At 46.8% G+C, this 12157-nt stretch overlaps 1 protein-coding gene across 4 annotated transcripts in view; it reads left to right on the forward strand.

Moving 5' to 3' along the window:
- Nucleotides 1-12157, forward strand: part of EVA1C (eva-1 homolog C) — a 95093-nt gene that overhangs the window by 53062 nt on the left and 29874 nt on the right. For all 4 annotated transcript variants that reach the window (XM_081558389.1, XM_081558369.1, XM_081558377.1 and 1 more), the window contains one exon: nucleotides 7586-7738. In XM_081558389.1, the coding sequence (XP_081414515.1) occupies nucleotides 7586-7738 (153 nt within the window). The remainder of the gene's footprint in view (nucleotides 1-7585; nucleotides 7739-12157) is intronic.

The following is a 12157-nucleotide window of genomic DNA, read 5'->3' on the forward strand; positions in this document are numbered from 1 at the left end:
TGGATGGTTGTTCTGTCTTGGGTGATTTCCATTGTCCCTTCATCCAGAAAACATTTATTGAGATCTTTACCTACTTGATTGCATCTTAGATTCTAGGCCAAATATCTCCTTTCCCCAGAAAGACCCTCTCTCTCCAAAAAATATCTAAAGAAGACCCCTGTGCCCTTGATACTGTGCAAGAAACTCAAAGAAGGAATTGATTGACCTCAGTTCAGGGAAGACTTTCCCAGCAAGTGATGAGGAACTCCTGGCGTCAGGTCAGGTCACAGGAAGCTCACTCCTTACTGAAATCTGTGGCCAGAGGTGCAGGGGCCTGGAGGGAGCAAAAAGGAGCACCAGGCAGAGAGCTAGAGCAGGATTCAGGGCCCTGATGGCCAGGGAAGGAGGTGGAGTCTTCCTGTAGGGCAGCATTTAAGCAGGGAGGGTCCTCGGATGGGGTTTAAAGCCCCCTCTGGCTGCCTCATGTATAACAGAGGGGTGAGCCCTTGTGTCTTAGTCCATCTGAGTTGCTATCACAAAATGCCATCAACAAGGTGGCTTATAATCAACAGAAATTTCTTCCTCTCAGTTCTGGTTACTGGGAAGGCCAGGATCAAGGTGCAGACTTGGTATCTTCTGAGAGCCTGCTTCTCATAGACAACTGTCCTTTTTACTCTAACCACACTTGGCAGAAGGGCAAGGAATCTCTCTAGGGTCCCGTATGTAAGGGCACTAACCCCATTCATGAAGGGTGCACCCTCGTGATCTAAGCATCTTCCAAAGGCCCCACCTCGTAATGCCTAATCCCACCTCCTAATCACACGGGCATTAGGATATCAGCAAGTGAATTTTAGGGGGACACAAGGGTTCAGACCAGAGCATCTTGTGTGACCTAGATGGACATTGGTGACCTGGGGCACTGAAGTTTGCCAGGTAGTTCCTATGGGCTGCTTTGAAATAGTGGTGGAAGTGAGGTTGTCCCCACACCCTCCTCCGTCTTTTTCTGCAACACTCTCACCTCCAGAAGCTCTTCTCCATGGCTCAGCTCCAGCCCCTGTACAACACTCCGATTGTCCAAAGGCCCCACTGCTGAACCCAGGGCACATGGAGCCATCATTACCGTGGGAGCCAGTTTACCCCTCTCGGCCCATCCTTACCTGTGTGCAGTGACATCTGCCTTGATGGAAGTATTTACACCAGGGAAACTGGCTGAGGCTGCAAATCAGGGCACATTCGTGTGTTTGTTTTTTGGAGAGTATTTTATTAGCAGTCCTCACTAGAGTCTTCTTTCCTTGATTGTGTGCCATGCTTCACCCCATCCTTAAATCTCATCCCTTTGGAGAATTTTTGGTTTCAGCAAGTCTTTGAATTTAGGGTTCATGTTCTTGTCTGCTGTGGAGCTGCCATGTGATCTTGGGCAGTGGAAGGAAATGTTCTGAACTTCCATAACTCAATTGTAAAATAAAGATAATACACAATACACTTTCTATGCAGGGCTGCTATAAAGAATAAAAATATAGTGCTGTATATAAAATGCTTAGCACAGGACCTGTCAAGGAGTTGAGTTCAGGCACTAGTAGCTATTATCCCGAGTGGCAGATTAAAGTAAGTCTTTAAAAATGTTTTTATTTATTTGTTTGTTTATTTTATTTTTGACTGCACTGGGTCTTCATTGCTGTGGGGGGGCTTTCTCTAGTTGCAGTGAGAGGGATACTCTCTAGGTGAGTGGGCTTCGCATTGCGGTGACTTCTCTTGAGCATAGGATCTAGAGCATCCAGGCTTCAGTAGTTGCAGCACATTGGTTCAGTGGTTGCAGCTCTCAGGCTGTAAAGCATGGGCACAGTAGTTTTGGTGCACTGATTTGGTTGCCCCATGGCATGGAATCTTCCTGGACCAGGGATCAAACTCCTGTCTCCTGCATTGGCAGGCAGATTCGTAACCACTGGACCACCAGGGAAGTCCTTAAGTAATTCTTGCTAAAGATAAGAATGATTGCAAGGCAATGACATACCCATGGTTGGGGGTAGGGGTGTGTGTGCTCTGCCCCAGGTAATAGCAGGGTGCATTGTCAGTTAAGGACTTAAAAACACAATGCGCGTGTGTGTGCTCAGTCACTTCAGTTGTGTATGACTCTGTGACACTATAGTCTCTAGCCTGTCAGGCTCCTCTGCCCATGGGGTGCCCCAGGCAAGAATACTGGAGTGGGTTGCCATGCCCTTCTCCAGGGAATCTTCCCAACCCCGGGATCAAACCTGCATCTCCTGAGTCTCCTGCATTGCAGGTAGATTCTGTACCACTGGAGAAGCCTTTAAAAACACAATGAAAGAGGCTAAATAGCTGTCTTCACGTTAATATTGTCATGCATTGGCAGCTGTAAATAAGGTCAATAATAACATATTCCCATCAGGGCAAAGCACTGATGCTGAAAGCTTGGCTTTTGTGCACTGGTGCTGAATAGAATCTCAGAGGCAGAGTTTTGAGTGATGTAGAAAAATGATAGCTTTATTGCTTTGCCAGGGAAAGAGGGACACAGCAGGCTGCATGTCCCAACCCATGGGGATTTGGTGAGGAGTTTTATAGCAGTAGTTCAAGGGTGGGCTTGATGATAAGATTAGGGTGTGTGCAGGGCCTGTACTCCTTTAATCAGGCCTCAGGTAGTGTTCTCTGGAATGAAGAATGCTAACACCTTCCAAAAGTGCTGAAGAATTGATGCTTTTAAACTGTGGTGTTGGAGAAGACTCTCGAGAGTCCCTTGGACAGCAAGGAGATCCAACCAGTCCATCCTAAAGGAAATCAGTCCTGAATATTCATTGGAAGGACTGATGTTGAAACTGAAGCTCCAGTACTTTGGCCACCTGATGCAAAGAACTGACTTACTTGAAAAGACCCTGATGTTGGGAATGATTGAAGGTGGAAGGAGAAGGAGACGACAGAGAATGAGATGGCTGGATGGCATCTCCGATTCCATGGATATGAGTTTGAGTAAACTCTGGGAGTTGGTGATGAACAGGGAGGCCTGGCATGCTGCAGTCCATGGAGCTGCAAAGAGTCGGACACGACTGAGTGACTGAACTGAGCTGAACACCTTCCATTCATTAGGGGTTTCAGTTCTGTAAAGAGCTCAAAGATATTGCTATGTGTATCCCAGAGAAGGAACCAGGACCCTGCCCCAAGGCTGCACTATTGTTTCTTGGCCGCTCTTTTCTCGTCTCTGCATCTCCTCTTTTCTCTGATTAGCAACTGTTCTAATCTGCCCTTTGCAGTTTAGGGAAAATCATGGAGGCTGGAGTCTATTCCCTATAAACAAGAAACAGGGGCCAGAAAGACTTGCATTCCTGGGAGTCCCACAGGGTCCTGCTCAGTTTCATCACTCCCCCTACCCATCTCTGAAAGGCCACTGCTGATGTGCAGATCAGCTGATGTGCAGATCCATGTTAAAGAGGAATGAACCACACACGTCAATCTCTAATTAGGAGGGAGAATTTGCCACCTTTAAACCTGGGTGGTTGTACCTCCACCCAGCCTCCTGGGTAAAGCATCCAAACCCACATGGATGTTGGCAACAAATTTCTGCAAAGGCTGCCCACACCTTTTCTTTTCTGATACCATCGAGCAGTCTGACTCACCTCTAACACAAGTTCTAGTTCTCCAAGAAAAGCAGCGATTATGTTACTACTATCATTGTTTTTAGAACCCAGAAATGTCACTCTTCGGTGACAGTGAATTAATACATTCCCAAGGAACCAAGAGACTCAGCAGCATACAGTGGTAACCCCAAGCATGTAACATGACCCTCACAGGTCCCTCCATTCCAGGAGTCGATTTGCCCGTAATCTGGGGACAGAAACCACTGGAGGCCTTACATGGGGGTGTTGTGTTACTCTGGGTGAGTTTTTGGCTCATACCGAGGCTGGTACCTTTAATCAACGGATCTTAAAAATCAGACAGATGAGGACTACTAAATACTACACTCCGTGGGATCGCAGGAGTTGGACATGACTTAGCAGCTAAACCACCACCACCACCAAATGCATTTCGTGATATGCCTTAAAAAAGCTCTTCTAATTTTAAAAAGTTCTGATAAAAAAGAAAGAAACCATTCCTGTTCAAAAGTTTCCGGATTACTGAGATAAGGCTTGGTTTTCACCCTGCCTTCTCCCTCCTCCTTTTTTTGGTGAGCTCTGCCAATGGAGGGCATTCTTAGCATTTTTGGTATTCTTCTAGTTAGAAGGGTGCTTGGGCTCATTTGGTGTGTCTACCCGGGCCCTCTGTTCTGCATCAAAGGCTGTCTCTCACATGGGACCTTTGAAGTCAGGCAGTATTTCGGTGTTGGTGGGATTTAGTGTTTGCTCATCCAAAGCTCTGAAGAACTCATAGCAGTGCGGATATGACTCACCGAAATCAAACCTTCCAATGTCAAGGTCAGACTCCATGTTCTTTTTATTAAGAAAAAGAAAACAAAACTTTACTTGGCTCTAAGTTTAAACTGCTTTATTAAGATTTCAGTGTTGGGTAAAGGGCTTCTGAAACATTTGCTTAGTCATCACTTGACTTTTTCCTCCTCTGATGGGTCCTTGCAGGTATGTGCAAATCCTAGACAGGATGGGGATTCTGGGAACATCTGTAACTTGCTTTCTGCTCTACACCTCTCATTCATGAATCTTCCCATCAACATGTTCTAAGGAACCATTGCCCAAGTTTTCCAGCACCGGAGCTGATGGTAATCTTGAGATACTAAAATTTTTCCTTCAAGCACTTCAAAAGCTTGGCCTCACTGCTCCTTCTGTGTTTTTAGGCATGGGGATTTACAAGTTACCGAAAGGTGGAATTTCTATTAGGAAATTATTTTCTTTCATGTTTTAAGATTGGGGCTTAAGCATCGGTAATTCCAGGATATGAAGGTCCCGCTGGCCACCTTTGCCCTGATGTTTACTGCTCTCGCCTTCTCCTTCAGGGAATTTCAGAATGGTTTGATCGCAGCCCAGAATAAGAAAACATTTTGCATTTTGGCCCAACATAACCACACACAACTGAAAGGAATCCTTTATGAAATAGTGTTTATTTTTACTTTGTATGATGCAGTTTGAAGTTTTCTGAACTATTCTTTTTTTTTTTTAATTTCTAACCACGACTCACTAAGTTGATTTCATGATGGGCCTCAGATGACAACTGGAAAATTTTGATTTGAGGGATCAGCCTGCACCTCCAACCCAGGAAAGAAAAGTGGAATAAAAACATGAGTGGGAGAGAGAAATAAAAGGATGGGTGTGGGGGTGATGGGAGGTGTGGACTAGTTTTCCTCATTTTTCCTCCCCATCCTGGAATTTAGCTCTTGTTTGCTAGTGACACCAGTGCTTGTCTGGCTGTAAGATGTGCCCCTGGTTGCCATTTCAAAGTAGAAAAAAGCTAGGATTGGAGTGATAGAGTGGGGATAGCATTTTTTCATGATTTTTCTTATAAAAACATTTGGCTGGGGGCAGGAGGGAACCACACATGCAAAGAAATAACCATGGTCCCCTTTAGGTTTTCCTTTGCTTTTATTTTGCAAAGTCCAAAATAAGTGGGAGGCTAGGAAAAGATATTTATCACATGTAAGAGACAAAAGTTCAAAAGTTAGCATCCAGCATCTATGAATCCTTCCTACAAATGATTTTCTATAAGTCCAAAACATAACATGCAAAGGATAAGAAGAGGTGGTTCACAGAAGGGCTGTTTTGAGTATTAAATTCACCGAGACATACCAAGAGCTTAGAACAAGGCCCAAGTTCAGAGAAAGGGCTCAGTAAATATTAGCTGTTGTTATTTTTAAAATATCTTTGTTGGGACTTCCCTAGTGGTCCAGCGGCTAAGACTCCACACTCCCAATGCAGGGGGTCTGAGGTTCGACTCCTGGTCAGGGAACTAGATCCCACATGCCACAGCTAAGAGTTTACATGTTGCAACTAAAGATACCACATGCCAGCAAAGACAGAAGGTCCTGCAACTAAGACCAGCACAGCCAAATAAATAAAAATAAGACAGAAATGTCTTTGCTGAGGTATAATTTACACAGCATAGCATTCACTTGTTTTAAGTGTCCAATTCAACTATTTTTAGTAACTGTACTGAGTTGTGCAACCACCACATCAGTCCAGCTACAGAACATTTCCATCATCTCAAAATACTTCCCTGTGTCCATTTGTCATTGTCACTTCCTGTCCCCAACCCTCAGCCTCAGAAAACCACTAACCTTCATTCTGTCTCTAGAGGTTTGCCTTTTCTGGATATCTCACAGAAATGGAATCACATATTAGGTAGTCTTTTGCGTCTGTGGTGTTATATTTTTAATACTACTATTATAATAATAGTATTATTATTTAATATTATTTTAAGTACTATTATTACTTAAAAAATGCCACTACTTAAAAAAATCCATTTATTAGTAAACATTTAAATTAATTGAAAATTTTTTTTGGTACACTCCATAAAAAAAAGCAAAACAATAAACTATTTTCTCCAGGGTGCATTTATAATGTCACCTCTGTATAACGTTGCAAAGGGAAATTTCACTATGGTGAAACTGTATTATGGTACTCAGATTAAACAAATAATGTTCTGTAAATTCTTTGGGAACTAACTCTGAGCTGGAATCTTCCTCTCCTGGGATCCCCCCACCAGCCTGAGGGCCCGTTGTTCCTGAAGTGCCAAACTTGGAACCAGTTCTTCACACCTCCAAAGAGGGATTCTTTTTTTTTTCATATTCTTTTCCATTAGGGTTTATCACATGCTATTGGATGTAGTTCCCTGTGCTGTGTAATAGGACCTTGTGTTTCAAAGAGGGGTTATTCACAGAGACGGTACCTCGTTTTTTGTTCCTTTCCTAGAAAAGGAAATAATTTGCTTGTCCATCATTTCTCTGTCTCTTGGTAGATACACAAATGGGATGTGAGAATGTTGTGAAGTTGGGTGGTGAGGTTTAGCTGGACCCCCTCTGAGATTATTCTTGGTCTTTACCTGTGTGGGGGCTTCCCAGATGACACTAATGGTAAAGAACCCTCCGGCCAATACAGGAGACTCAAGAGACACGGGGTTCAATTCCCCGGCTGGGAATATCCCTGGAGGAGGAAACGGCAACCCACTCCAGTATTCTTGCCTGGGAAATTCCATGGACAGGGGAGCCTGGTGGGCTACAGTCCATGGGGTCGCAAAGAGTTGGACATGACTGAGGGACTGAGCATGCAGCTGTGTGGGTCCCAAGATGACATTTGAGAAAAGGCTCCCGTGAATCAAGAAATCGGTGTCTTCAGGTGGGGAGGGAGAGGAACTCCCTTTATGGCCAGGCTTGTCCTAGGACTGGCCCAGCACACCCTGCCATCTCCACCCTGACGTCTCTCCTCCTCCTTTTGGTCCTCGGTGTAATCCCTGGGTCTCTACCCTGCTCCACTCATTGCGACCCCCCGCAGAAGGATCGCAGGGTCAGAGAGCCCCGGACAGGCAGGGCCATGCCTTCTGTCTCCTTCCAGGGGTGCAGCCCCGCAGGGGATGGGAGCTGCCCGGGATGCAGATGATGCTCACGGATTCCTTCTGGGGAAGCTGATGGTGCCGCTGATTTTGGTTTCTGCTTCAGATGAATTAAAAAACAAAACCGTGTGTGAGGACCACGAGCTGAAACTGCACTGCCACGAGTCCAAGTTTCTCAACATCTACTCTGCGACCTACGGCAGGAGGACCCAGGAGAGGGATGTTTGCTCCTCGGAAGCTGAGCGGCTCCCCCCCTTTGGTAGGTGTCTTATGGGGGTGCTATCAGGGTGCTGTCCAAGGAGACTGGGGCTCCGGTCCCCACTGGCTGGTACCCTGACTAGAGGGAAAGTCAAGGGCGAGGGGAACCACTCACCAGTGTCTGCCTCCTTGTGCCCCCCTCCCCCCATTGCATAATCCATCTGTCGTTGAGTTAGTCTACACCTTGTCATTATTGAGTGCCTGCTGTATGCAAGGCCCATTCCAGACTTGGGAGAGTCATTAGTGACCGACAGTCTACCTGGAGCTGACCTTCCCGCAGTGGACGAGGACGCGATACGAAAGCAGATAATGCACGAGCTAATACATCATATTTCAGGTGCTGCTAAGCATTAAGGGCACAAGCAGGCGAGGAAAGGAGAGAGGGCAGGCCGGCAGGTGGGGAATACTGCAGGGAGGCACAGGGTAAAGGGGTGATGGGCGTGCTGAGCAGAGATGCGAGGAGGAGAGCCTGCAGATCCTGGGGAAGGTGTCCAGGTGGAGAGAAGAGCCCGTGCAAGGCTCTGAGCCTGCAGGGTGGAGAAGAGTTCAACGAGTCATTCTGAGAAATCTGCAGTGTGGAGCTAAGACGATGTCTGAAAGCCCCATCCTTCAAGTGAAAATGAAGGGGTTAGTCGCTGAATTGTGTCCAACTCTTTGCAATCCCCATGGAGTGTAGCCCGCCAGTGTCCTCTGTCCATGGAATTCTCCAGGCAAGAATACTGGAGTGGGTTGCCACGCCCTCCTCCAGGGGATCTTCCCGACCCAAGGATCGAACCCAGGTCTCCTGCATTGCAGGAAGATTCTTTACCATGTGAGCCACCAGGGAAACAGTCCACCCTTCAAAGTCACCTTCTATTATTATTTGGGTTCTCCAGAGAAACAGAACCAGTAGGTGATAGATAGATAGATAGACTGCTTTTAAAGAATTGACTCACGCAGTTGTGGGGCCTGGCAAGTTTGAATCTGCAGGGCAGGTTGGCAGTCTGAAATGCAGGTAAGAGTTGATGTTCAGTCTTGAGTCTGAATTCCACAGGACAGCAGACTGGAAATACTGGTAGAGTTTTGTATTTCAGCCTGGAGAAAAGCTTTTTCAGATGACCTGTCTTTGCTCTTAAAGCCTTCCATGGATTGGTTGAGGTCCACTCAAGTTATGGAGGGTGACCTGCTTTACTCAAAGTGTGCTGACTTAATGTTAGTCATATCTTTTTAAAATTTAAATGCAGTTGATTTACAATGTTTTAGGTGTACAGCAAAGTGATTCAGTTTTATATACATACGTGCTCAGTCACTCAATTGTTTCTGACTCTTTGCGACCCCATGAGCTGTAGCCCACCATGCCCCTCCATCCATGGGATTCTCCAGGCGAGAATACTGGAGTGGGTTGCCATTTCCTCCTCCAGGGGATCTCCCCACCCAGGGATCAAACCTGCATTTCTTGTGTCTCCTGCATTGTTGGCAGGTGGATTCTTTACCTTTTGCCACCTTTTTCAGATTCTTTTCCATTGTAGGTTATTACAAGATATTGAATATAATTCTCTGTGCTCTATAGTAGGTCTTGTTATTTATCTATTTTAGATGTAATGTATCTGTTAACTCCAAATTCCTAATCTATCACGTCTCTTTATTCCTTTGATAATCATAAGTTTATTTTCTATGTCTGTTGTTAGTCATATCTTAAAAATGCCTTCAAAACAACATCTAGACTGGTGTCTGACCAAACCCCTGGGCACCATAGTCTGGCCTAAATGACACACGAAGTTAACGATCCTAGTTCCCAATCTGCGGTGGTGAAACAGCCTCGCCTCAACCCGCCATGTTACCAGGGAGAACAGACTCGATTGTGAAACAGCAAAACAGGGGCACTTCACTCATCAAATCTGAAATGACCTCCTTAATGTGTTAAATCGCTACAGTGAATCCCTGGATCACATGTGAAATGAAACATTAATTTTAAAAAGAAGTTCATGTGTAAGTGATATCTTGGATCTGGTGGGGGGGTGGGGGATAAAGGAAAGAAAGTGACCTAGCCACACAGGCAGACTCTCGGGCAAGACTAGAGAGAGAACCAAAAACCAGTTCACAAGGAATGCATGTCCCATGTCTCCGAGGCCCCTCGCCCAGCATTCAGGGAAGGAAGGCCGTTGGGTCAGGAGGGTAGAGGGTGCCTGAAGGGCAGCCCAGGCAGACAGCAAAAGCAGCCTGAAGTGGGCATCCAGCCTCTCTTAATTAGCCCCCATTTAACAGGCTTGGCTGCCATGTGGGTAGAGAGACCCTCATGAGGGTGGCTCCCCCTGTCCATGCCCGGGGCCCCAGCAAGTGACCTGTGAGTCTGGAAACTCCAATTTCCCTCTCACATAACATCTGCAAGCGTTCATGAGTCTACCCGGTCCTCCCTTGTTCCTGCTGCTGCGTTAGATCAAGGGACTGTTGCCTGGTCATCTCAGGAGGCCCCCTGTCCCTAGACATGGCTTTCCCCCCAGAGTACCCGGAGGCAGCCTTCTAAAGGGCAAGTCTGATCACTGACCCCTGGCACATCCTTCAGGGGCTCCCTATTCCTCCAGTTTGCTTAGCTGAACAAGGCATCCCGGATAACCTGACCTCTATCTACAGAAAGGGATTACATGTCTTAACTTCGGTGTGGGGTCACTTAATATTAATCAGGGGTTCTTCTGAGCAGAAGTTGGTAGATCTGCATGCAGGCTGAATGACTGATGTTCTGGAAGTTGCTGCCTTACGTTCCTGGGAAGTTGGATTCAGGAGTTAGGTTTAAAGCAAAAAGTCATCGGCCAAAGAAAACATTAGCAGACACCGTGGCTAAAAGACAGGTTCCCATGGAGAGTTCAAGGCATCCTCGGGTCAGTTGTGAATAAGCCTTGTTGGCTTGGGAAAAGTCTGTGAATGGGACACTGTGCCCTTTGCTTGGCTGGTCAGTTTTAAAAGCTTGAAGCCCTGGCTGAGTCACATGGCAAAACCCCTGCCCTCTCCCCCCACGCCCCCCCCCCACAACTGCATTCATGACCCAACACCCAGTGTCAGAGACCCACAGGCCCCGGGCTCTGCACTGTGAAGGGGTCCAGGGGAAAACGAAAGTGTCCTTGAAAATGCCCATTCATCTCACCATCTATGGTCCCCATCCACTCACCGTCTCAAATGCCTGTTCATTTTTTTTTTTTTTTTTTTTAGCAGTAAAAGCATTTTGTATTGGGGTATAGCCAATCAACGGTGTTGTGGTAATTTCAGGGGAACAGCAGAGGGACTCAGCCATACATATACATGTATCCATTCTCCCACAAAACCTTCTCCCATCCAGGCTGGAAGTGCCCATTCATCTCGTCCCCCAGCTCCCTGTGGAGGTCTCGACTCGGTTCTCACCTTTCAGGTTAGCACTTAAAGGCAGAACTGTACATGTGTGCGGAACTATGAAACCTTGGCTGCCTGTGCTAATGAATTTTCTTAATCTTACTGAACGCTAAGAAATTCTCTACTCCTCGGTGCAGGTAAACTGTCCATGAAGGCTTTAAACTGCACTTGGCATGTTTGTCCCACAAAATCATCCGTTTCCCATTTGGTATAAGCATGTTGTCCCACAGAATCATCAGTATCCCATCTGGTATAAGCACACTTTAATATCCCTGGCTTTAGAGAGCTGGACTCCCTCTTTTGACCCCCATCCCCCTTCTGCTGCGTTTGCAAGTCTTGTGGGCACTCCCTGCACTCAGGATCCCAAATCCAGCCTGTTTGCTCCCAGCCCACTCTGGACTTCTCTCATCTAGACCATCTGGGCCTCCTCCCTTATCCTTGATTCCGTTCCCTCCCTTAGCTGCTTCTTTGCTTAGCATTCAGAGGGAGTTTATTTAAGTCAACTCAGATCCCAGCCCCCCATCCCACTTAAAGGCCCCCACTCTGTCTTCTGTAATTAGCATAAGTCCAGTCCCCAGTTGTGGTCCCACCTCCCTCTCTCCTTCCTTCTCTGCCTCTGGAGCCCTCCACACTCATTCATACCACAGTGCCTTTGCGCAAGCTCTGCCTTTGGGCTATGTTCTTACCCCACATCCTTGCGCAGCTAGCTTCGTTTCATCATTTGGGAATCCACTCGGACGTCATCTCAGAGATCTTCCGAGGCCTCCTGCTAGCATGGCACCATGTCCCCATCATCCGCCTCGAGCTGTCCTTGTCTCATTGTCTTCACAGTCTGGAGTCACTTAGGTGCTTGTGGTCTCTCTGCCCAGGAGAAGGCCAGCGCTACAGAGGTGATGTGTGTCTCTGCCTTGAGGATTCCCAGCAAGCAGAGCAGGGCCTGGCACAGCGTAGGTGCCCGAGTGAATCTTGAGCCACATGAATGAATCAGAACCACCACCACCTCCCCCTTCCTAAGTGAGGCGCCCACACTGGGCTTAGCCAGTGAATGGTTGCCGGCTTG

The sequence above is a fragment of the Giraffa tippelskirchi genome, chromosome 2, assembly GCF_054371585.1.
Source record: "Giraffa tippelskirchi isolate mGirTip1 chromosome 2, T2T-mGirTip1v1.2.pri, whole genome shotgun sequence".
Taxonomy (NCBI): Eukaryota; Metazoa; Chordata; class Mammalia; order Artiodactyla; family Giraffidae; genus Giraffa; species Giraffa tippelskirchi.